This window comes from Cololabis saira, chromosome 17, assembly GCF_033807715.1.
Source record: "Cololabis saira isolate AMF1-May2022 chromosome 17, fColSai1.1, whole genome shotgun sequence".
NCBI classification, from domain to species: domain Eukaryota; kingdom Metazoa; phylum Chordata; class Actinopteri; order Beloniformes; family Belonidae; genus Cololabis; species Cololabis saira.
The window spans coordinates 32,898,218-32,924,178 of record NC_084603.1 but is presented as its reverse complement, the minus strand read 5'-3'; the positions used below and the strand labels follow the sequence as shown (position 1 = coordinate 32,924,178).

Genomic DNA, 25,961 nt, shown 5'->3' with positions numbered 1-25,961 from the left:
GATCTGAATACCTGTACACCAGGTACGTATGCCTTGAAGCCGCTTCACAAAGCACCATTTTGCTCCTGTGTGTGTGTGTGTGTGTGTGTGTGTGTGTTCCTCCACGGATGATGATGATGCTTGACTGACGGCCGGCGTGTCTCGTGTCCCGTCTGAACCTCAGGGTGCGCCGACCTCCACCTGCTGGACATGCTGAGCCCCATGGAGAGGAAGAGGCAGGGCTACATCCACGAGCTGATCGTCACCGAGGAAAACTACGTCAACGATCTGCAGCTCGTCACAGAGGTGAAGGACACAAACAAAAACACATTCAATAACCTTGATTGTGAAACGCTATTTGTAGCATTTATGTCACTGATGTACAAGTTGAAGTAAAGTCTAAATAAAGCTGCAAATGTGCATTTGTAGATCTTTCACAAGCCTCTGTTGGACGTTGAGTTGCTGACTGAGAAGGAGGTGGCCATGATCTTTGTCAACTGGAAGGAGCTCATCATGTGCAACATCAAGCTGCTCAAGTAAAGATGGACATGTCCTCGTAAATGACTGATTTGTTTGATATAGTTCGGCTGCCTGAAATGAGTTTGTTCAAGTATCTCCCTCTCGGCCCACAACCTTAAACAGAATGGTGCTTTCAAACAAGACTTATTTTACTTACTTTTTACAAGGTCTTAATGAAGGTATGTTAGGAACTTTGGTTTAAAGTACTGCAGCGCTTTATTTCAACAGGAGTTACATACTCCACTTCTGCAGGGAAATCTGGCCTACACTTTTGATCTTAAACCTGGACATATTATTATTATTATATGGACATAAACTACTCCTGAAGTGTTTTGTTGTTCTTTTTGTCAAAACTCACATAATTCCTCCATCTCGTTTGCTCAGTAACCCTCATTCATCACAACATTCTGCAGTTTTATTGTTTTATTTATTATATATTTTAGAGGATAATATTTAGAGGTGTTAGAACGGTACTAGTGGGACTTATTGGTTTGTTTTCTAAGTTACCTAATAAGCAGAGCCGGATTAAATAAATGGACTACACTAGGCAGACTGGGATTTTTGGGCCCCCCTCCATCGATGTTATTTATGAAACCTTAAACTTACCAAAGTTACTAATGAAACTTAATTCACATTTTACATAGCATAGTCATAGTCAAGTTGGTTCTTTGTATTCCAAAATAATTCATGTGTTGTATATTAGTCTATCGGACTATTTTTAGATTTGTATTATTTATACATTATTACAACGCTCTATTACATTTTTGCGAAATTTTGGGGGTTTTCGGGTCGGATCGGGTGTCTATATGCGCAATTTTAACTCTCCAATTAGCAAAATACTGGATACCTTCCCCTGCCTCATCATCATCTCTTGCCTCGACGCGGGGCCCCACGGCTGCTTGAGACCCGGGCGGATCGGTGATTTTTGTAACAAATTTATCAAACGTGCCTTTCAGAGAGGCATTAAACTCTTCCATTTTCTTTCGTTTTTTCCTTTTTTCATCCCCTGATGGAAATTTCCTGATTCTGTCTCGTTCTCTCGACATTGTGTGACAGTTTGTTCCAACTCCACCGTCTGGATCAGACTAGCTTGTGTCCGCGCTTGGTCTGATCAATTGTATTGAACAACAGACACGCGTCATCATTGCACATATATTTATTGATATGCACAGACTAGTACACATTTAGGTCTGTAATGGAACGTGACTGTTGATATTTATAAGGGAAAAAAGGAAAAAAAAACGAAAAAAAAAAAATTGGGGGAAAAAAAAAAAACGGCCCATAGCCCCTTGGGGCGCGAGCCCCCGTACGGTCGCACGGTTCGCACATCCCTTGCGGCGGCCCTGTGCGTATGTATGCGTATATATATGTATGTATACTAAATATAGTAATAATGCACATATTTATATGCCTTAGGTTTTTACCGGGATGTTATCAACCATTAATATGTGTGCAGACAACAAAAAAAAAAAAAAAAAAAAAATATATATTTTTTTTTTTGTCCCTCTGTCTGGGCCCCCCCTGTCAATCGGGCCCTAGGCACATGCCTAGTTTGCCTTTGCGTTAATCCGGCTCTGCTAATAAGTGCTGATGAAAATTTGGTGTTAAAAACATTAAAAAAAACCTGTCCGTATCCCACTTCTGAGGTGAAGCAAATGGAGAAAAACAGGCTGGAAAATGTTAGTTTTAGTTTTGACTGGGGTCTGTGATGTCATAGCTCCCTGCAAATCTAAGAAAATACATATTTAATTAAACATTTCAGACATTTCAGCCCCGAGCAAGCTTGAGGGGGGTTGTGTTGCATCTGAGATTTAGACTTCAGACACAGAAATATACAGGAAATGTCTCAGAAAATTAGAATATTGTGATTTTCTGTAATGCAATTACAAAAACAAAAATGTCATACAATCTGGATTCATTACAAATCAACTGAAATATTGCAAGTCTTTTAATATTCTAATATTGCTGATCATGGCTTACAGCTTAAGAAAACTCAAATATCTTATCTCAAAAAAATATAATATTCTGGGAATCTTAAACTGTAAACCATAATCAGCAATATTAAAATAAAAGGCTTGCAATATTTCATTTGATTTGTAATGAATCCAGAATCAGTTACATTTTTGTTTTTTTAATTGCATTACAGAAAATAAAGAACTTTATCACAATATTCTAATTTTCTGAGACAGTCCTGTACTGTATGTTCTCAAACGTGTAAAAAAAAAAAAAACACTTAATTTTTATGCTACGGGTCCCCTAGAAGAAGAGTTAGAAGCCGTTAACAGCACTGACCCAGTGTCTCCCCGCAGGGCTCTGAGGGTGAGGAAGAAGATGTCGGGGGATCGGATGCCTGTGAAGATGATCGGGGACATCCTGACCAACCAGCTGCCCCACATGCAGCCGTACATCAGGTTCAGCTTTTCATCTATCCCTCCTGACGTGTCCAGTCAGGAAATAGATCGGTTCATTTCTTTAGAGACTTGAATGAATCTTTAAGTGATCATACAATCTGTTTTCCTGCTCAGATTCTGTTCGTGTCAGCTGAACGGCGCCACGCTGATTCAGCAGAAGACAGACGACAACCCCGAGATCAAAGACTTCCTCAAGGTTTACACATATTTATCTCTTTGCACCGTCAGCAGCGTTTTTGTTCAACTTTTCTTTGGGAAAAAAAGGTCTAAAACCAGACGGTGAAAGCTTGCTGTTGAAGTGGAGGTAGAGTTTGCTCATGTCTGCTCTCGTGTGTCCGTCAGAGGTTGGCCATGGATCCCAGGTGCAAGGGCATGCCGCTGTCCAGCTTCCTGCTCAAACCCATGCAGAGAGTCACGCGCTACCCTCTCATCATCAAAAACGTGAGGACTGCACACACACACTCTTCTAAAACAACTACAAGTGGCTCAAAACAAGTCTGCAACGCTTGTTCTTGGTTGTTCTCCATGGACAAGTGTTGCAGAAATGCATGAACGTCTCTCCTGGCTGAGGGTTGAGGATAAGATATCTACTAATGTACTTACATATTTCCATAGAATTATTAACATTTCTCTATAATAATATAACTTATTGTTCATATGTTCATTCATAACACAACACTCGAGGGGCGAATAGTGGTGGGATTATGTCTGAGTCTAGGAAGAGGACCGTACTTTATAGATCAGTCACATATTGGAAAACCCTTCCAGGTGAGAATCGTGACATCAAAAGAGGCTGATTTGAAACGAAGACTAAGAATGTATTTGTTGTCATCACGTTAACATCATATAGCGTATCTGATTGAGTGAGGTCAATACATCAAATTATATATGATTTGTATGATGTTTTTCTTTATTTCTTATTTGTAATTTTATTTATTTTTAATGTACTTTATGAATTGAGATTGTATGTTTGATTTATATTTTATTGTCTGGACTCCAGGAAGACTAGCTTTCATTTTGGCGTCAGCTAATGGGGATCCTTTTAAATAAACGTATAAACAAACACACACACGTCACACCCTGCAAACCCTCCAGTAACCGTTCCGTTCTTCCTGACCGCTCTGCTTGTCTCTGTAGATCCTGGAAAACACCCCCGAGTCCCACCCCGACCACAGCCACCTGAAGGCTGCTCTGGAGAAGGCTGAGGAGCTGTGCTCGCAGGTGAGCGCACTCACGTGTCCGGGGCACAAACACGTACCCGTCCAGGCGGCACGTTAAGGCCGGAGGTAGTTACACCTGTAGTCACACCTGTGTGTTTTCAGGTGAACGAGGGCGTCAGGGAAAAGGAAAACTCGGACCGCTTGGAGTGGATCCAGGCTCACGTCCAGTGTGAGGGCTTGTCGGAGGTAAAGCATATCAAACACGCACGGACGCATGCCAACCACCAGTCGTCCAGACAATCTTTTGTGTCTGCAGAAAATGAGCATCAGAGGAAACTGTGATAGTTTCCTTCATGTTGCTTTAGTCTTGGACAAGATGTGAATCGGTTTTAGTCAAATTCAGCACCAATCTAGCAAACAACTAAAGATACGACTGAAACTGGGTTAAGAACGGTCTGACCCATTAATAAAACCTGGAAGGATGGAAAAATGGCTTTAAATAGATGAATATTTACTAAATCTAATGAGAGAAAATCAGCAGCAGAACTCGGCAGCATCTTCAGTTTGCCGGGAAACTTATGGTTCAGGGGAACCAGAGCAAAGGATGTTATGTGCCCATAAAAGGGGGTCGATTACCTGAATATACTGTACGTCAATAGATTTTTATTTCCCTTTATTTCCCTTTACTTCCCTGAATGCACATTTTAAAATGCCGGGGGCTGGGATCTCTAAGGACAAGAGGTTCGGGGGGATTGAAACAGCATTTTCACACATGGATCGACTCCCAGAGTCCAGACCCTAACCAGCGTTAGATGAGAGGGGGAAAAAAAAAGATGAGAGTGACACAACTCTCCCTTCATCAGTATCAGATCTTGGAGAAAAAAATGATCCAAATTAATGCAGCAACATTGCGTAAACTTACCAGAATGATAACACGGCCACTTTGTTTTATAATCTGAGTTAAAGGCAGTGCAACAAAATTCTAGGATGTTTTTTTTATTTTTTGTTTTCTTTTTGCTAGAAAACTAAATAAAACGTTAAGATATCAAAGATTCCAACAAGGTGCTGATCGCAAATAAATGAGAAACTGTTGCACCCTCTTTCCTCTTCATGCATTCAGCTTATTTAACACTTCAGGTATTTAACAGAATTGAGACGGACTAAATCGTTCCAGAGTTAATTGATAACGAAAGTTTAAAAAAAAGCTCAAACTGTGTCTCTGTTATTCAGCAACTGGTGTTTAACTCGGTCACCAACTGTCTGGGCCCCAGGAAGTTCCTCCACAGTGGGAAGCTGTTTAAAGCCAAGAGCAGCAAGGAGCTGTACGGGTTTCTGTTCAACGACTTCCTGCTGCTGACTCAGGTGAGAGAAGACTCCCCCGCCTCACCTGTAGGTGGCGCCACAGATCCACCGTCTCACCTGAAACAAGCGTAGCAGCCGGGAACATTTCTGTACGCCCCTCACTAAACACCCAACCTGTCTTTCTTTGCACTTTCTTTCTTTCTGTAAAACAAGATTCCTCACCTGTCCCAAGAAAATCAGCACAGTGAAAGTAAAACTGTTTACTTCTCACAGGTGACCAAACCCCTGGGCTCGTCGGGGTCCGACAAAGTGTTCTCGTCCAAAACGCACCTGCAGTACCGCATGTACAAGACGGTGAGACCCACCGGCACACGCACACTGGTCACACTGGTCACACTGGTCACACGCACATTCACTTCAGCTGCAGTTGTCCTAGTACAGTTGTACATGGGTGAGGTCGTGCATAACTTCCTGTTAACTGCAACCTGTGGTCACCTACAGCCGATCTTCTTAAACGAGGTGCTAGTGAAGCTGCCAACGGACCCGTCGGGGGACGAGCCGCTCTTCCACATCTCTCACATAGACAGAGTTTACACGCTCAGAGCTGAGAGCATCAATGAAAGGTAATCCAAATGTTTAACCCTGAAGTACCCTCACTGGTTTCAACAACCTTTTCTTATCGCATAGTTTGTTTGTTAGGAACGGTTACTCACCTCATCTGTAAAAGAGAAACCCTCAGGTTCAAACTCATCAAGTTGCCTTTAAGATTAAGTTTTAAAGCATATTTTGACAGTTTGTGCAGTTCAGCAAGATGGATCGATTTCTATCACACTGACACCAGATTTATTTATTTATTTATTTATTTAAAGGTTTAGTTATCAGGGACAATGCACATTAATAATACATTTAAACAAATGTAAAATATGTCAGAATTAGCCAAAAAGGCTGTTTTGCATATGCTGTCCCTGGACTGGTGTAGATCAATGGATTTGAATGATGCCCCCTAATTAAGTGAACCTCTTAATTCCTGATGTATCATCTTTGATACATTTGTGAGACCTCTGGATCATCTGCATAATAAAAAAAAAATTAAAAAATAACTTTATGGAGAGAAAAAAAAACAGGAAATATTAACAAGGAAAACCGTTAAAGATAATTGGATGTTTTTGATTTCAATATAGAATAAAATCTTCAAATACCAAAAAAAGGCAGGTTATTTGATGAATGAATAAAAGAGAATAAAAATAGAAAGGGTGGAAGAATAGCAGAGGAAGGCTGCTTGTTGCCTGGCAACAGCTGAGCTAGTTGCATCCCACAGACCCCCCGGGGGTAAAGCCGCTGAACTTTTTCGACGACTGCATGAAAAGAAACCCAGAACCAACACATGGATAACCAGAGTACGGACACGCTCCTTCACGGGGAGCAACTTTCAGCCTAGTCCCATTCAAATACACCAAATGTCTCTCTTGACGTCCCTGCTTTGCCCTCGTGAGGGCATGAAAGTTTAATTTGCTGGTGGTTTAAACATCCTCCTCTTTTCTCTCCATGTTGATTCAACTCTACTCTCTCAATGTATTCCCTTCAACCCTTCTGAATTTGGTGTTTTACTTTGGACCTACGTGTTAATACACGTCCCATTGTCATGGCAACTCTTCACAACACATGTCAAAATGTGCTGATATCACCAGCAGGAACCCCTTAACCCTCCACCCCCCAAGTATCATAAAAGCTGGGTTTTATATTTAACTTATGTAACATGCAGAATTCTTTGGCGTGTTGGAAGTGTATTTTATTTCACTAGTTGTCACTGGTCTTTGTTTGGCTCTCAGGAAATGGTTAAGACTAACGGCTTGCAGTAGTTTTAAAAATGTGATTTCTCTTGTGCGTTTGCGTTGATTCAGGACAGCGTGGGTTCAGAAGATTAAGGCGGCCTCAGAGCTCTTCATCGAGACGGAGAAGAAGAAGAGGGAGAAGGCGTATCTAGGTATCTGCCCCGCTCACGTCTGCTCACCCCGGCTCTCTCCTGGTGTTTGACAGCAGCGGCTGACTGTGTTTCTGTCCGTGTTTCTCTCAGTTCGCTCTCAGAGGGCCACCGGTATCGGGAGGCTGATGGTCAATATCGTGGAGGGGATTGAGCTGAAACCCTGTCGTTCCCACGGTACGTAGAACCAGCCTTCTGTTTTAATGTGGGATGGATGGATGGATGGATGGATAGATAGAGGGATGGATGGATGGATGGATGGATGGATGGATGGATGGATGGATGGATGGATGGATGGATGGATGGATGGATGCTATCATACCCTTGCTGCATTTACAGTGTTTTTCTCAGCTGTGTTTAGTTTTTTCCTCGTGTTTCCTTTCAGCCATAGACTTCCTTTTATTTCTGTGTCATAAGTGGGATCATTTTTCTCTCCGTCTCCAGGAAAGAGTAACCCGTACTGTGAAGTGACCATGGGTTCCCAGTGCCATATCACAAAAACATTACAGGTACGATCGCAGCAGAGATGGCTCTAGTTAATATTTACTACAGTTATGTTACTGGGAGACGTGCAGGTTTTATTAATATCATTCTTCATTCTTATCAGTTGAAAGTGTTTTAATTAAGTCATGTTGTTTCTAGTCATTTTAAGGTATTTTCATCTCTAGATAGTTTTAGCTCACAGAGCTGCGTGGTTCTGGAGGAAAAGAATAACGTAAAAAAAAACGATATCTTTTGACATTAGGAAAAAAATCCAGGAAATAAATAAAACTAAATAAAAATAAGTTTATTTGTATAGCACAATTCAACACAAGGTAATTCAAAGTGCTTTATATCATTAAAAGCGGAAAGACATAATTAAACATTAAATAACAAAGAGATAAAATAATAAAAAGCACAAGTTGTTAAAAAGTAAGGGCAGTACAGTACAGCAGGTACATCTCATTCTTACAATGGCAAGAATTACGTTTCTATACGGTCAAAACGTACAAAGACCGGGTCAAATACATTATTACAAAAGTAATCTGTAACAATTTGTACGGTAAATTAAACCAATTTGACAATTCTATGCCACAATGCCTGTTTCCAGGTCTTATTTCACATAACGGACGAGAATTATGTTTCTATACGGTCAAAACGTACAAAGACCGGGTCAAATACAGTATTACAAAAGTTATTTGTTGATGTTTAAAATGATATATCGTAAAGTCTCATTTAATAAAGATGAAGACCTTGTGCATGTGGTTGTAAAAAGTGTCTCAGATCGTTGAGTTTGTCATCTTCTTTCCCTGCAGGACACACTGAATCCCAAGTGGAACTCCAATTGTCAGTTTTTTATTAAGGACCTTGAGCAGGACGTCCTGTGTATCACTGTGTTTGAGCGAGACCAGTTCTCCCCTGACGGTGGGTACCACTCCCCCGTAGCCTCCGTCTCCTCGGCTGGCCTTCCCAGGGGATAAATGCAGCAAATGTTTTCTCCCCACAGATTTCCTGGGCAGGACGGAGATCCGGCTGGCAGAAATCAAGAAGGATCAGGGCTCTAAAGGACCGATCACCAAGAGGCTGCTGCTGCACGAGGTTCCCACGGGGGAGATCGTGGTCCGACTGGACCTGCAGCTGTTTGAGGAGCCGTGAGATGCGGGCAGGACCGGGTCGGACTGGACGGGCCTGACAGGGATATACCAGACCCGGTACGAGCTGCACCTGCAGCTGGACTGGATTAGATTGGACCAGCGGGCTGGACTGGGCTGCACTTTCTCATTACGCTGGTTATATTAAAGTGGTGCATTGGGTTTAGTGGACGTCTGTGCGTGCCAGCTATCTTCTCCCGAGTCCAGAGGCATCAGTAATTGTACTAAAGGTGTGTAATAATTAGCTCCACGGTGTCATGGTTGGAAGATTACCTCTTATAGGTTAACTCTGGCAGCGCTGACCCTGTCTCACATATTTCCACCCATATACGACCAATGTGGAGCTCAGTGTTTCTGTGAATTCACACAATTTACAATACCAACGGATTTTTTAAAATTATTTTCTTTTCACACTGAGCATCTTGCACGAAAAGGGTCGGCCCAAACGAGGGAAGGCCTTTGCATTAACATGCTAAGCCAGGGATCAGCAACCCGCGGCTCTAGAGCTGCATGCGGCTCTTTAGCGCCGCCCTAGTGGCTCCTGGAGCTTTTTCAAAAATGTTTGACCTTTTTCTTCTTTTTTCTTTTTTCTTCTTTTTTTCTCTTTTTTTCTTCCTTTTTCCTTTTTAATCTCGACATTTCGACTTTTTTCACAAAATTCTGACTATTTTGACTTTTTTCTGACTTTTTTCTCAACATTTCAACTTTTTTCTCAAGATTGTACTTCAACGTTAATCTTGACATTTCAACTTTTTTCTCAACATTTCGACTTTTTTCTCGACATTTCCAATGTTTTTCTTGAAATTATGACTCTTTTCTCGACATTTCGATTTTTTTCTCGACATTTCAACTTTTTTTCTCAACATTTTAACTTTTTTCTTGACATTTCGCCTTTCGCCATTTGCCTTCATTCTAAGGCTGATACATACAAGACTTTTCATTTTTTTGCGGCTCCAGACATATTTGTTTTTTATGTTTTTGGTCCAATACGGCTCTTTCAACATTTTGGGTTGCCGACCCCTGTGCTAAGCAAACACGCTACACACGCTCCAGCTTTGACATGAATTGATCCCAACCTGCCCCCTAATTGCAATCGTCTTAAGCCATGTTTACGGGCTACCAGGTTTTAGTAGTTTTGTTTTTATTAATTGCTAACAAACAGATAAACGTCAACGACCACTGGCACGTCAGTTCACTGACACTAATGTGCTATTAACCCACAATCATGTTACTGCAAAAACCACTTCCATGTGTCACGGTAGTTAGTTCTTCCAGTCCGTGACTCTCTTCCTGCCCGGCTGAGATGGTTTCATGGAGGTCGTTCCTGTTGAGATGAGAGATGTTACAGAAGCAGCAGTACCCGTCTCAGCGAGGCTCGTTTCTGTTCCACTCCGGTCCAGTCCAGTCCGCGCGGGTCCTCCCTCAGTCCGACCCAGTTCAGTCTCCCGTCCAGTCTCGGGGAAATCAGGCGGATCTCTACTGTTCCCTCTCCTCCTTCCTCATCCAGCCAGTCTCACCCTCCACACAAGTCCGGCCCTCTTCTTCTCTGTTCCAAGCAAATCCAACCCTCTAAGTGTGTGTGTGTGGATGTGAGTATGAATGTGTGTGTGTGTGTGACTGTACGAGTCTTAAGATGGACAGATTAATCACTGACGCAGCTCAGTCCTACTTATTTTTCACATCGAGTCTTACACATCTCAGAGTTTTGGAGGTAGAAGGACCTTTTAACGTCGTTTTATTTTTCACGTCCGCTGGACACTTTGTTCCAGCCAGTAATAGATATGTACAGATTCAGTGAGAAGTTCTACCAGCGGTGATAAGCTGAAAGATTTTAACACGATGTATGCCGAGCGTCCGGAGCATCTGGCCCTTTGACGTGCACCAAACACGATAACGTGGCTGAAGCAACAGGTACGCAAGCTGGTGTACATGTAGGTACTGTGAAGAAGAATGTCTCTTTTTTTTCTTTTTTTTATGGGTGCACAAAGAGGTTGCAGATGGAGCGGACCTCTGTCATGAATAAGAAACTCTTCACGTTGCTGCTGCGTCGAGCTGTCGCAGCGGTCGTCACTATGCAGGGAGGGAATGGTCCACGGCATCGGGCCGGGGGCGGGGCAGACGTGTTTTAGACCACGTTCACACGGAAACCTGCAATAACCTTGCAGCACGTCGGCACGCCCAGCACTTTTAAAACGGACACCGCCGCTGATATTTGAGCGGAGGAGATTTGACTGAAGTGATATCACAGCTGCCATTTTGAGTAATCAGATAAGGACGGTTGGTCCGGGAAAAATGAAATAAACTCAACATGGGTTAGGTTAGATTCTCTTTCTTGTGTGCAGATCAAAGCCACTGTATGAACTGATATCTGAGCAGAACGTGCCCATGTCTATCCCCTCAGAGTTCCTCAGACCTTCATGGATCCTGAGATCCCTAACGAGCTCGTTCGGATCAATACTGATAGCTAAAAACACTTTAACGGCTCGATTAAGGCCCTCTGTTGAACTCGAGCCGCCGAACGCTGTGCCCCGGTTGTATCTGTGTTCAAGAACATCACCTTTATCTTTTAAAACTCCCACAAAAGTTGTCCTATTAGTGAAACTGCGTGAAAATACTGCTTAAAATTAGAAAGCTAGTTGGCTTGTGAGCTAGAATAAGCCTCATGAAAGCATGAGTTTATTGGTTACAGTGTTTAACATTAATTCACTTAAGTATTTAAGATCAGAGGATTTGTAACTTGCAAAGAGAGGGAAGTATTTTGAAAGAAAACAACCCACTAAAGACAATAATATGCGTATTTCTGGTGCCTTCACTCTCACGCGGGGGGGGGGGATCCCCGTCCAGTCTCACAGAAGGTGGTTCTTTTTTAAAGAAAAGGATTTTTCATTCAACCATATCATGATGTCGCTTCTCCACGCCGAGATCACGACCTCAGGGGTTGCTTAGCTGGCCGCGTCCATGGCTCCTCGTAGTTCACCCACCTGAGTATTCAAAATGGCGGCCGTCGTCGGTCCGACCGGACAGCAGGCGTCGGCGAGTGTACAGAAGTCTTACTAGTTCGATGTGTTAGTTAGCAAATCTATTTAGTCCCTTTTTTTGATTTGAGGCCACGGCTGCAGTAACGCTCCGAGTTAACGCTGGGACGTCGGTTACCGTAGCGACCAGACACTGTCCAGTCAGCAGCTGGGCCGCGTGGCGGAGGAAGCTGTTGGGTGTCCCGGTGTCCCTCTTCCCCTTCTTGCCACTCCGTACCGGACCCAACCGAATCCAGTTTGAGCCCGTCGTTACTGTCGACCTCCCGGGTTGTGTAAAATACTGCTGTTATCTGAGAGTTAATATATGAGCGCGGCGGGCGCCACGGAGGCGGCCTGCTGTTAATTATCACTGTAGAAGACGATATGTGGTTGTCTTTCAATGTTCAGAATAAAATTCAGTTGGACCAAGACTTGCACCCCTCTGTTATTTATTTCATTTCCATATTTCCATATTATTTAAGAAGCGTACACAGGACTCTCAGAAAATTAGAATATTGTTATTTTCTGTAATGCAATTAAAAAAACAAAAATGTCCTACATTCTGGATTCATTACAAATCAACTGAAATATTGCAAGCCTTTTAATATTGCTGATCATGGTTTACAGCTTAAGAAAACTCAAATATCCTATCTCAAAAAATTAGAATATTCTGGGAATCTTAATCTTAAACTGTAAACTAGGGCTGGGCGATATGGACCAAAAGTCATATCTCGATATTTTCTAGCTAAATGGCGATACTCGATATATATTGATATTTTTTCTGTGCCATAATTGGGGTTTCCCCAAAGCATTATAGCATAGCATCTCTGTTAGCATCTCTGTTAGCATCTCTGTTAGCTTCATTTTTTTCTGAGGCAAACCCTTAAAAAAACAGTCAGTTTTAATACAAAGCCTCGTGCCAAATGTCACACAGGTACCTTTATTAACAGAGGTCTGCACAATATCAAAATGTATAAAACAAATGAAATAAAAATAAACTGCCTGCATATATAGAATAAAAATGCTTCTTGAATGAAATAAAACAAATATCCCTTTCCTGCATAACAATTAAATTAAAATACACTGTGCAATTAATACAATGTAGACATTAACAGGCAGACTTTTCCACTGAGGTGCAAATAACAAAACATTTGTGCAAATCTCAAATAAAAGATTCAAGTAAATTTGTCACAAAATAAGCTATATCAATCAAATCATAAGAAAAAAAAATCTTTTTTTTTTAAATCGATATAAACGATATTGTCTCGTACCATATCGCGTATGAAAATATATCGATATATATTAAAATCTCGATATATTGCCCAGCCCTACTGTAAGCCATAATCAGCGATATTAAAATAATAAAAGGCTTGCAATATTTCAGTTGATTTGTAATGAATCCAGAATGTATGACATTTTTGTTTTTTTAATTGCATTACAGAAAATAAAGAACTTTATCACAATATTCTAATTTTCTGAGACAGTCCTGTATATTTGGGCCGCTCTGCTTCAGCTCACTGCAGTTCCTGGGCGTTCATTTACTGCTCACAGCAGTTCAGCCAGGTGAAGAGCCGGACTTTGACGGGCCGTTCCGATACCCGGATTCTTCCCTTCCACCTCGGGATCGTCATCTGACTTGAAAGACCCATTTGAGCCGAGGTTTTGCAGTAGAGTTCATGGCTGACGCAGTGGCTTCAAGGTCCCCGCAACCTGTAGCTGCAAGGTGAACTCAAACCACCCCCCCTCCACCACCGTGCTTCACAGTTGGCATGAGTTGTTGGTGCTGATCAGAGACGGTATCCAGAGGACTGGACAAACCCCCGTGATGTCACCAGCAAGTCCTCAGACGGGAGCTTGAAGCCTCCTTTCCCGCTGGAGATGGGCTGAATAAGCCGGACCAGAGACCAGCTGGAACGAGTTGGCTGTTTTGGCCTGGCTGATACAGCGTACGCCAACCTGTGCTGCTCATTAATGACTAAACATCTGTTCTTCAAATCTGTTTAGACGTCTTTATTTCAAGTGTTGCATCTATGAGTGCTGCCAGTGCTTCTCCTCTGTCACTCCGCCTGAACCTCGTGGGGGTTTGTTGGACGAGCCCACTGGCGATTAACAGACGTCCGCTTGGACGGATCCCGATGTGATTCACGGTCACCTGTTCAAATGTACCGGTGGTAACATCAGAAATGGCTGCTGCATTTAGCCGATGCTCAGTTGGCATGAGCTGCCTGCTGCGTAGCCAAGCTTCACCCTCGGACTCTCAGACCCAAACGCACAGACTACTACGCTGATGGGATTTCCACTCCTGGGAATGTTTTCCGTTGTGAATAATCCTTCTCACTGTAGAATTACGGTCTCCCAACTGTTTGGAAATGACCTCATGGCTCCTCCCGGACTGACCAGCAGCAACAATCGCTTCTCTAAGATCATTACAGATGTCTTTCCTCCTTGGCATTGTGTTTACATGCAGCTTCAGACCGGCAAACTTTAAAACTTGATCAGAACCACGTACATAGTTTGTAATCAGTGACAAAAAAGTTAAATGCTACTTAATGGAGGCTTTTGAATACTGGTGTATTTGCTGATATAAATGAACCGTCATCGTTTCACATGAAGCAACTCGGACCAAAAGTATTTCATTATTGGTAGAATTAGGTAAATAAGTGGTAACCATACAGTCATACAATATTTTTATAATTTATGAAAAAAGATTTTAAGATTTACTTGTCTCGCAACGGAGAAAATCAAAAAAGTACAAAATGATAGAAATAAAAATCTATTAACAGAAACAGCATTCAAAATATTATTAAAGTACAACAAAAATAAAACACTGAACTATTTACAGCTCCAGGTACACAGCACCTCTAAATGTGGTAAAAGATTAAACAATAGGGCGGTGGTGGATGATGGGTAGTATGCTGTAGGTACATTTACTGCCCACACTTTTGAACTTTTACTTCAGATATTCACTATCAGGTCATTTTTGCTCATTTTATCCCCTGAAGAACTTTGCCGTGTGTCCAGAGTGTTACAGTACCAGAACCTTGGTGGAGGAGAACCGGGACGTTTAGTGCTCTGCAGGCTGGAAGAACATTCAAATCTCTCTACTATAAGAATAATAAACATATTTCTGCTCAAAACTGGCTTTGATATTTATCTAAACAAGCTTGTGTTTCGTTCAGAACAGGAACAGAATTATAGTTCAGGGTAAGTGGTTTTCATGTTTCTTTCCGAGTTAATCTTGATTATTAACTATCAATAACTTTTCTGATGGATTTACACTTGCAAATTAATCATATATGTCTTGTTTTAATGTTACCAGCATTTTTGAGGTTGGAATTAAAGCAGACTGGAAATGAAAGCTGAGATTGGGATTGATGGATCAATTATTATCAAACAGTTCAAAGAAAATAGATACAAAGTGAAGTGAACGTACCAAACCAGAGCAGTTCAGAACAAACTGGGTGTGTCTCCAGTATATTTACAGAGAGTTGTGTGGAGCCCACACGCGGTTCTGCTCAGGCCCAGAGTTTCACACAGAAAATAACGCTGCAGACGACACGCCGGGAAGACAAACACTCCTGATGCTCCTGATGTCATCGGGGTCACCGCTGTTCTGTTTGTACAACCTTGGAGCAAAGAAACACTATCTGGGGTTTATCAGCAAGTATCCGTCTTAATCAGAAACTCATCTGCCATTCTGGTTGTTTTTGGTCCTCATGAGGCCTCAGCTGTGCAGGTTTTGTCCTGTGACACCAGTAGTGAGAACAGTTTCTGCTCCACTGGCAACACCAAATGAAATTCTTCCCTCCAAATGTTGGACTTGTACAAAGATGTTTTACAAAAAATTAAATGTCAGAGGGGGGAAAAAAAATGAAGGTTAAAATCTTTAAGAAAAGGTCAATGTAACTATGAGTAGTAGCTAAATGTAATCACTCCCTATACCTAACACATTTTCCTTTTTTCCACTTTTTACATCACTGTTAAGGCCGCATACTCTAAAATGAATTATTTTATTCAAATTATTTTACAAAAATATGCTACAAACATGAAGCAAAATTCATTCTTGAGATGTTGAGATCCTCAAGAATGTGTTTTTTTGCATATTTTTGGCCTTTTGACAGAATAACATATGATTTCCAGTCAGTTTAATAAATGTCTCAGCAGTGTGCCAGATTATTTTTTTTTCTGTCCTCAAAGCTGGAGGTCAGTACAGGTAAAGTTGGCAGGGAGGGGCATTTGTTAACATACCGTTATGGTTCCTAACAGAAAAAGTCAATGTCCAACTTTACTGTATATTAGATGTGTTTATGGAGAAACTCTTGGAGAAGCACTAGTGTGTTCTGCTGTGCGCAGCGCCCCCTGCTGCTCACAGGGGGCAGTGCAATGAACATGTTTGGAGAGCAACTTTTTAGCAAACTTTTTATTTTTTTCCTTCCAGAAATCTCATCAGGGATAGAAATGGATTAATCTAGACTATTAAACTCCATCGTTTCCAATTCAGGCCAGATTCAGGGGTGTTTTTTTAATGTAAGGTGTCAACATTGTTTCAAATAAAGACCATGCTTTGCCCTAATTATTGTTAATTGATTCCTTTTATTTAATTGTGACCTGTATGACCCAAGTGGTTTTCCTTCTTCCTTTTTTTTCCCCTGTCTTGCCTCCTTCATCTCCCTGCAGTCAAGCCAGGTGAAGCTCTGTCCTCCATACCTGTGAAGGACACCATCTCGGATGTTCCTCCTTTATCAAAGATGAATCTCACTGTTGCTGTCTTCCCTCTTGCTTGTGGTTTTAACCCCGCTGCAGCTGCTACCACATAGACATGGCAACGCCATAATCCTAGATATGCATTTTCCATGAACCACAGAACTACTTCCTCTGATGCATCAACAGTCTCCTCTTCATAGCTCAGCTGGTAGTTGCCACAGAGAGACGTCTCATGAGAGACTATAGTCGTAATTACATTTTGACTAGGCAGAATGGAAGTTAAAGATATCTCCAATTTGAGATATCTCTAATTAAAATTCATTTCAAGATATCTATAACTTGATTATAGATATCTACAATTAAATTATGACTATCCGTTATTCCAGTTTGAGATATCTACAACGTCATTTTGACTGGTCATAATTCCAGTTCAAGATATCTACAACTCCGTTCTGATTAGTCAAAACTTAATTCAAGATAATTGGATAATTATGTAGTAATAGGCATGTTTACGTAGTATTTATATAGACTATTTATATGGATATTGTGTTGATATAATAATAGCAATAATGTAAATTCATAGAGTTATAGTAGGAACTAGGAAAAAGTGTATACTTCTTCCTACTCCTTTTCAAACTTATGTGCATATCACTGTTTTATTTTTTATATACATGTTCGAAATAAATAAATAAATTAATTCATTCAAGATATCTAAAAATGTCGATGTAGATATCCGTACTTCACATTGCGGATATCTGCAACTGAATTGTAGATATTTGTCATTAGAAACCCCATACACATGAATGGCAACAGTGACGTCATTTGTCCTAGGCAGAATGACGTGGTGGATATCTGAAATGACCATTGTGGACAGGAAGAATGTAATTGTAGATACCTGAAATGCTCTTTTTGACTAGGAAGACTGGAATTGGGGATATCTGCTTTTAAATATTAAAACAGCTTGCCATAAGCGTCTGCCTGTATTATGGTTCCGCGTTAATCCTAGATATGGATTTTCCATGAACCACAGAACTACTTCCTCTGACGCATCAACAGTCTCCTCTTCATACCTCAGCTGGTAGTTGCCACAGAGAGACGTCTCATGTAGCCTGAGCTGCTTCTGCTGTTTCTGGAGGTTCGCCAGAACTGAAATAAAAACACACAATGCAGCTGAGAAATTCTCGCACAGAGACTGCAGACCTGCGGGAGACTCTGCCTGTGAGAAGAGGAAACGGCAAGCATGGTGCAGGTCTTGGAAGTCTTGAATAATAAACTTCTGCAAGAAATGTTGGCTTCACTTCAGAAAAAGCCGGCAAAATGGCAAAAGAAATTAGAAGATGGTGGTGAAGGTGAAAGCAGAGGAGGTTTCTGACACAAAAGAGACTGAAATCATAACAACAGATTCTGTCTGGAGCTGCTGATGCAGCAGAAGCTGAGACATCCATCATGCTGGGAGCCATGTTCAGGTCTGACCTGAAGACGAGTGGAGGCTGGTTCCAGGGGGCGTAAAGGAGAACATGTTTCTTGAGTGTCTGGCTCAAAGTAACAACTCCTTTGCATCCCCGGAGAGGGACATTTTCAGTTTGACCCTCATGAGTACAGTTGAGATCTGAGAGGATGGAAATGTTTATTTAAAACTGTTTCTCTGTCTTTGATCCGTACACAAACAGAAATTGACAGATACAATTTCCAGCAGATTTTTCTACCTCGTGTCTCCGGATGAGATGACACATTTTTGCTTTTGCTTTTATTTGAAGCATATTAACTTTTAAACCTCAGTGTTTTCATGCAAGAGATTTTTAAATGCCCATGTCCTTCTTTCAGTGTGTCCAAGCCACTGATCTCAACAGTAAATCATGGCCAACAACTGATCTTCTATTTTTATGTCTGATATTATCTGATTTTTTTAAATTGGCTGATACTGGTTTACTAATCCTTTTTAATAAGCACAGTAAGGGTCCACAACTTTGGAGCTATCACCATGGTAACAAAATGAATCTAACGAATGACTCGCATCTAATTTATGATGGTTTCTTTTATTTTGAATTAAATCGGCAATGGGAGCACATCCTAATGACGCTTCATTCGCTGTGTCTGCATGATCCTCATAATCCAATTCCACATGAAGCCTTTGAAATATTTTTAACTCCTGATGTTCCAGCTGCACAGGAACACAAGTGATTATCGTGGGTTTTCATTGAAACATGCTCTTTGTTTCTCTCCAGAACCCAACCTAAATGGCATGTCATCTCACTGGACTTTTTGTAATGACCAACAATGTGTAATATTTAATTAAAGTAACCCCCAGCAGCACCCTGGGGAGCAGGTGAGGCAGCACCTCCATGTATCTCTACCTCCACCTCCATCTCTTACCTGCATCTGCATATATGTCTCTCTCTCTCTCTCCCCCCCCATAACTGCCTTGGTGCTGATGAAAGCAAGTCAAATCCCCTCATGGTCACGACATTGTGACAGAAACGGTGAGTCAGAAACAGATGCAGTACCCCAGAAAAAAAGGCAATAAACTAGTACATTATGTCTTCTTTCAGACATCACCGATTTTAGACTCATTTGAATAACCAATTAATGTGATATGCAATCCTGAATATCTCTCCTGTGTAAAGAGACAGAAAAGAGCAACGCTAACCAAGAAAAAAAACAGTCTTTATTCCCATTCATTCATTCTTTTAAGTCTAGTTGCGTTCACGTCCCTGTGATGACGTCATGCGGTTAGGCGTCCACGCTGATTGCCTGATGAAAAAAACCCGACGCGGGAGCGCGCCGGTCGCGTACGCGTAATAAAAAAAATAAAAATATATAAATTGTCGTCCTTGCAGGTGCTACTCATCAGTTTGTCTGGTTGGGGATGTAATTACATTGTGACTAGTCAGAATTTTCTTTCAAGATATCTATAACAGAATTGAAGTTAAAGATATCTCCAATTTGAGATATCTGTAATTAAAATTCATTTAAAGATATCTATAACTTGATTATAGATATCTACAATTAAATTATATGATTATCTGTAATTCCAGTTCAAGATATCTACAACTTCGTTCTGACTAGTCAAAACTTAATTCAAGATAATTGGATAATTATGTAGTAATAGGCATGTTTACGTAGTATTTATATAGACTATATTTATATGGATATTGTGTATATAATAATAGCAATAATGTAAATTCATAGTTATAAAGGGGTAGGAACTAGGAAAAAGTGTATACTTCTTCCTACTCCTTTTCGAACCTATGTGCATATCACTGTTTACTTTTATTTTTTATATACATGTTCGAAATAAATAAATGCATTCATTCATTCATTCATTCATTCATTCATTCATTCATTCATGCATTCATCCATTCAAGATATCTAAAAAGGTTGATGTAGATATATTTTGAAACAAGGGGAATTAAAGATATCTTGAACTGGAATTATGACTATAGTCAGAATTAAATTGTAGATATCTGAAACTGGAATTACAGATAGTCGTAATTCGACTGCAGAGGCTGCGTCATAAAGAATAAAGAAAGGAAACAAAAGGATGGATACATTGAGTATTATTTTTATAATCATTTGAATAATCCTTTTTTTAACATATGTGTGTGCAGATACATGCATGTATGTAAGTGTAAGCATGTGTAGTGTACATATGTATGTGGATATGTAATGTGCTTGTAGCCTACATGTATGGATATATGTGTAGGTACGTCATAAGTAGATAGGTATGCATGTAAATGTGCATATGTTTTTTGTTGTTTTTAGCTATTATTCATTTGTTGTATTTATTAATTTACAAGGAAAATGTATCAAACATGTCAGACCAAAGACATTTTGAAATGTAAGAAGGGGGGGCATAAGCCGAGGCTTCAGCCCTGACCCTTTGGTCGTGACCTAAGTGTACATGCTTGGTGGTTTCATTCATTCATTCATTCATTCATTCATTCATTCATTCATTCATTCATTCATTCATTCATTCATTCATTTAAAGGCTGTTTATGGTTCCGCGTACACCTACGCAGAGCCTTCGCCGTACGGTGCACGCAGATTTAACGCAGAACCGTAAATCAGGCTTGTCCGTTATGACTGCGTGAGCAGAGAGTGAGCAGACTGCGCATGCCCGCGCCCCCTCCCTCCTCCCCGCGCCCCCTCCTCCCCGCGCGTGCTCCCTCCCCGGCGTGCAGCTAGCAGGCCAGCCACGGCTCTCCTCCCTCCTCACCTGCAACCGGCAGCGACGTGCGGAGCTAGACGGGTGGTTATGCGGGGACCTGGCCGTCTGTGAGCAGCGTGTCTCCCCCATACCAGCGTGTCCTCGGCCCGCCAGCTGCCATGGAGTGCCGCGTCCTGTCCATCCAGAGCCACGTCGTGCGCGGGTACGTGGGCAACAAGAGCGCCTCCTTCCCGCTGCAGGTAAACGAGACAAGCCTGCACCCGTTAAAGGTTGATTTATGGTTCCGCGTAACATCGACGCAGAGCCTACGGCGCCGTACGTGCGCTTCGCCGCGTAGCTTACGCCGTAGGCTTCGCCGTCGACTTAACGCGGGACCATAAATCAGGCTTTATCGGACAGACACGACCCGGGCTCGCATGTTTATATATGTTTTCTTACGATATAAAGGCATGTTTGTGCTAGTATATATAACAGTGTAATAACCGCAGAAATGCTGTGTATAGGCTGGTAGTGAGTGATACATCAATATAACAGTACATGAATGCAGATGTGCTGCGATGACAGGTGTCGTGAAGAATTCTGTGTCCTCGACAAAATCTGTCTCCGTCAGACCTCTCGGACGTATATGAATAAGGAGTTAAAGTCCCCCCCCCCTCCCAGTGTTGTTTATTTGAGGAAGATGTGCCCATTTATGCAGCAAATGAAGGGGAGTAAACTCCCCCTGTCGGGAAGAGACACCTGTCATTGAGGGTCCGGTAAAGGAGCAGCTGGTGCTCTGGGAGATTTATCATCCGTCACGTTTTAAACGCACTGAAACAGCTTTGATTTACATTACTTGTCGATTACGATCAATGTTGTCATTAAAGATAAACGACACTGCAATACTTAAATATGCACATGATTACATGAATGTAGTCTCATTTAGGCTTTTAGATTTCTTCAAAATCAAACGATAATACAACATGTTATCCCTAAAAAGTGAACACATAACCCAATTTCACTAACTGCTTTGTTATAATTGTCACTTAGAACATTGTAAAATGCTATAATCCATGCTACATACAGGACTGTCTCAGAAAATTAGAATATTGTGATTTTCTGTAATGCAATTACAACCATCATGGCTTACATCTTAAGAAAACTCAAATATCCATCTAAAAAAATTTGAATATTCTGGGAATCTTAATCTTAAAATGTAAGCCATAATCAGCAATATTAAAATAATAAAAGGCTTGCAATATTTCAGTTGATTTGTAATGAATCCAGAATGTATGACATTTTTGTTTTTTTAATTGCATTACAGAAAATAAAGAACTTTATCACAATATTCTAATTTTCTGAGACAGTCCTGTATAACGAAACCTACTTCATGTACAGTATACCAGATGTAATCCAGTACTGGATTTGGACCAGATTGTAATCTGAATTATGCTGCATCCAGAGCAGGGACATGCCCTCCATGTGTCAAGGAATACAAACCTAGTTTGGATTCAGTACCAGATGTGGGCAAGTGGTCATGAATCATTCAAACTGTGCTTGTACAAAGTCATTTATCCTGGCCTGGAGGAGTGGGGCAAACACAAACCATTTAGATTTTTCTTTCTGTGTCTTTTGTGCCATTTATACTAAAGTCTATGTGAAGTCTTCCTTTCTTTTAAATCAATCTGGCAGCCTGATGGGAGGAATTTAATTGTAAGTATGTAGAGGTCAACATATTGGCATTTATAAGCAAGCAAATCAAATTGCCCTTTTTTGTTTTCGAAATCTTGGTTTATTGCAGCTGCTTATCATTTGTAATCTGATTACTAAGCCATGATAACATTACTCACCAACAGGCAATTATCCGTTTTACAATTGTTAGAAAACTGATGGTAATCCCTGTGGTCTTGATCTATCAAGTCCTACATGGACAAGTTGCAGATGGGCCCAGATGTTTTTGGACAATGACAGAGTTTTTATGATTTTGTCTACCATCACAATGTATAAAGGGCAATTTCAAGCAAAGTACCTATATTTTTAAGGTCTCAAAGGTTGTGTCAGGGTTTGACACTTCCCCCCAGTTTTTGAGTTCCAGTTCTGTCCCTCCTGTTTCCAATCTGCTCTGATTATCTGCACCTGTGTCTCGTTATCCCCTGTGTATATCTGGTCTTGTCATTCCCCTTCTCGCTGTCGGTCCGCACTGTTTCCTTCCTCCATGTGTCCTGTCAGGTCTTTGGTTTTTTGCGCGCTGTTTTTGTTAATCCTGCTCTGCAGCGCTTTTTGTTCTCGTTTTTTGCTAAATAAATCCTGTTTTTGCAACTCCTGGCTCCTGCTCTCTTGCGTTTGGGTCCTCAACGAACATCAACCGTGACAGGTTGTTGGACAGTTGACTTAAATTATTTGGCGAGGTGTGGTCAATTCCCTTGTGGATTTACAACAAATGAAACAGTTAAAAAGGTCTGGAGTTGATATCCTTCATTGTGTTGGCATTTGGCAACTGTTCGGCTGGAGCTACCAATAAGAAGTCCAAAGAGGTCTTAAGGCAAGCGAATAAGGCCAACGTTAGGCTGAAAACCAACATGAAACTTGTATCAGAATGTTGGGAAGAGAAAAGCCAGGAGAAGAAAAGGGATATCTCATGGTCCAAAGTAAACGTGTGAAACATGTGTACATGTGTGAAACTCGGAGGCGGTATTATGGCAGGGCATGTATGGCTGCCAGTGGGGCCACTTGTGTTTATTTCTGATGACAGAAGTACCAAGATGGATTCTGAGATGTACATTGCTATAAAATGCTATGAGACTGATGTGCAGCGCTTCACAATGCAGTTGGATAATGACCTTAAGCTACCGTACACAAGACGTTTTGAAGGCAAAGAAATTGAGTTTTCTTCAAAGGCAAGTCTTTTCAGTTCCTGATGAAGAAACTTAAAGCAGAAAGGCTTAAAAAATAGAAGTATTTGGCTTAAAATGTATTAAATCAAAACTGAAGGACTCCTAATTGTTTTATTTACAATCCAGTCTGACAGTGTATGAAGGAAAAACCAAAAACTGTCCAAATATTTCAGCCTGTCAGCAATAGTAATCAGTAACACCTCCCAGTGGACTTGCAAAAGGAAGCTGATGATAATCTCTCAGGTCAGAAATAATTTTTCACTCATCCTGTTACCAAGTTGTCATGTCAGTGTCAGTGTCACTGCTACGGTCATGTTTATCATAATTTGTTCACAGCGGTCAGTCAGTTGTAATCGTCATGATACGTTAGAACACATGAATGGACAGAACACGAGTCTCCTAGAGACGACCCATAATAATCATTGTGATAGCATGGACAAATATTCACAATCACTGATACAATTGTTTTGAGTTTTATCATAGTGTTAAAAAGATTTGAAGAAGATTTCAGGGAGAAGCATCTGAAAGTTTAGGGTTTTCCACACAAATTATTTCAGATGCATATTTGTTATTATTTATATGCAATATTCAAATGTGTTTTCTAGACAAAGAACAGTGACAACTATTAAGATCTTCCTTGGAAATCAAAAAGGTGATCAGTCAATCAGCCAAAAGCTCACTGGCAGTGTTTAAATGAGTTGCATGGTAGGTTACACATTAATGTTTGTGCCACAGCTCTGCTTCTGTATGTGGGGTCATTGGGTTGCCACAAACGTCTGTGAACTGACTGACATCTAAATGTGCTCATGACAGCGGCCAGAAGAAGTTACAAGGTTAATTTTCAATTTTTACTGTGATTTTCTGCATCTTATCAGCCACTTTTTTTTTTAAATCTTGGCAGTCTAGTCATTTGTTGGGCTTACTTATCAAATCAACATGCATCAGATCAAAAACTGTTGATTGCCTCAACACATATGTTGTCTTAGACTTTGGTCTTGAGTCTTTACATAGACAGACCATCTAAGATAAGCCATTGATTGGATATTGTGTGAGAGGACACAGGGGTTATTAGCCCCTGCTGGTAATAATTGTAATAGTCATTTCCCTTTATGATGCTCAGTGTTGGCAGTAAAAGGACAGTAAGTGGCTGTGGTGTCTATAATTAACCTGACGATAATGATGATGGCTAGAGATTCATATTTTCTACCAGTAAAAGTAACGGTACTATGGGCTTACAATATAAGACCTGCTCGTCGTCCTGCCTGTTCGCAGAAGTGTTGAGTTTATTTTTAGCCTGCAGGACCCCAGGATATATATTTTGTGGTTATCCTAATGGCTGCTGGGATTTGATGCTTGTCACCAGGGTTCAGTGCAGTCACTTGTATTCAACTTTAGTACTACGCCGCCTGATTAAGGCTCATTTGTACCACTTTGGCTTTAAAGGAATGCAGTGCAGTTTAGTAAAGTACACTGGAGATGTATCTATCAATGCATTGTACATAACCTTATTTTCACAGCCCTATTATATACTATCATAACCCAATAAAATAGTAAGATGTCTTTAGCTGCATAATAAAACATGATACTTGTTGGTAATAATGTCTTTATGGCTTCTGCTGAAGATGCCAGCATGCCATGCAAGACATCGTCATTTTGCATGCTGTTAAGAATAGCACAGTGGTGTATTTTACTAATTAATGTAGCTATTACCTATTTTTTTGATGTCATGGTTCGTATATGCAGTTGGGTGACAGTAAACCATCTGTTCATCCGTCTATTTTCCGTACCTGCCTCATCCTGGTCAGGGTCACAGGAGGCTTGGAGCCAATCACAGCTTGTCATCCGCTGAGACGGTAAACCTTTCATGCAGAAAATGTTGCCAGTGTTTTCACTTTCAGTTATAAGCTTCACCTTTTAATTCAATTTGCATTGAAGGAGATTTTATTATCTCAATATAGCATTAGAAAGATTAGTTACTTGGTGAGTGTTGGAGTGAACTGAAGCAAACATAAAAATGTAGACACAAAAAAAGAAACCTTGCAGGTTGGTGAAGGAGCTGCTCTCACTGCTCAGAGTAATAACCATGATTCAGCTGGTGTTAGAGATAAGGGTAAGATGATGATGACGCCAGCAAACACGCTGGGCATCCCTCTCTGAGCTGTCAGGACAGGATCTCTGGTGTGTCAGTGGGCAGGACACGGCGGTGTGAGGAAGCAGCA

General features: G+C 41.0%; 2 protein-coding genes across 11 annotated transcripts in view; both read left to right on the top strand.

Moving 5' to 3' along the window:
* Positions 1–12,428, top strand: part of itsn1 (intersectin 1 (SH3 domain protein)) — a 56,050-nt gene extending 43,622 nt beyond the window's left edge. For 5 of the 10 annotated variants that reach the window (XM_061745192.1, XM_061745190.1, XM_061745195.1 and 2 more), the window contains 15 exons: positions 164–285; positions 409–515; positions 2,808–2,909; positions 3,024–3,105; positions 3,252–3,350; positions 4,047–4,130; positions 4,232–4,315; positions 5,300–5,431; positions 5,645–5,725; positions 5,873–5,994; positions 7,273–7,355; positions 7,446–7,529; positions 7,797–7,861; positions 8,648–8,756; positions 8,839–12,428. In XM_061745192.1, coding sequence (XP_061601176.1) covers positions 164–285; positions 409–515; positions 2,808–2,909; positions 3,024–3,105; positions 3,252–3,350; positions 4,047–4,130; positions 4,232–4,315; positions 5,300–5,431; positions 5,645–5,725; positions 5,873–5,994; positions 7,273–7,355; positions 7,446–7,529; positions 7,797–7,861; positions 8,648–8,756; positions 8,839–8,987 — 1,505 coding nt within the window. In that variant the 3' untranslated portion in view covers positions 8,988–12,428. Of the gene's footprint in view, positions 1–163; positions 286–408; positions 516–2,807; positions 2,910–3,023; positions 3,106–3,251; positions 3,351–4,046; positions 4,131–4,231; positions 4,316–5,299; positions 5,432–5,584; positions 5,726–5,872; positions 5,995–7,272; positions 7,356–7,445; positions 7,530–7,796; positions 7,862–8,647; positions 8,757–8,838 lie in introns of all 10 variants that reach the window. The other 5 variants (XM_061745187.1, XM_061745191.1, XM_061745186.1 and 2 more) reach the window with 1 other exon arrangement.
* An 8,459-nt stretch (positions 12,429–20,887) lies between these two features.
* LOC133463206 (pyridoxal kinase-like) overlaps positions 20,888–25,961 on the top strand; it is a 28,960-nt gene continuing 23,886 nt past the window's right edge. Inside the window, exon 1 of the mRNA XM_061744591.1 lies at positions 20,888–21,108. Within this exon, the coding sequence (XP_061600575.1) occupies positions 21,028–21,108 (81 nt within the window). The 5' untranslated portion in view covers positions 20,888–21,027. The remainder of the gene's footprint in view (positions 21,109–25,961) is intronic.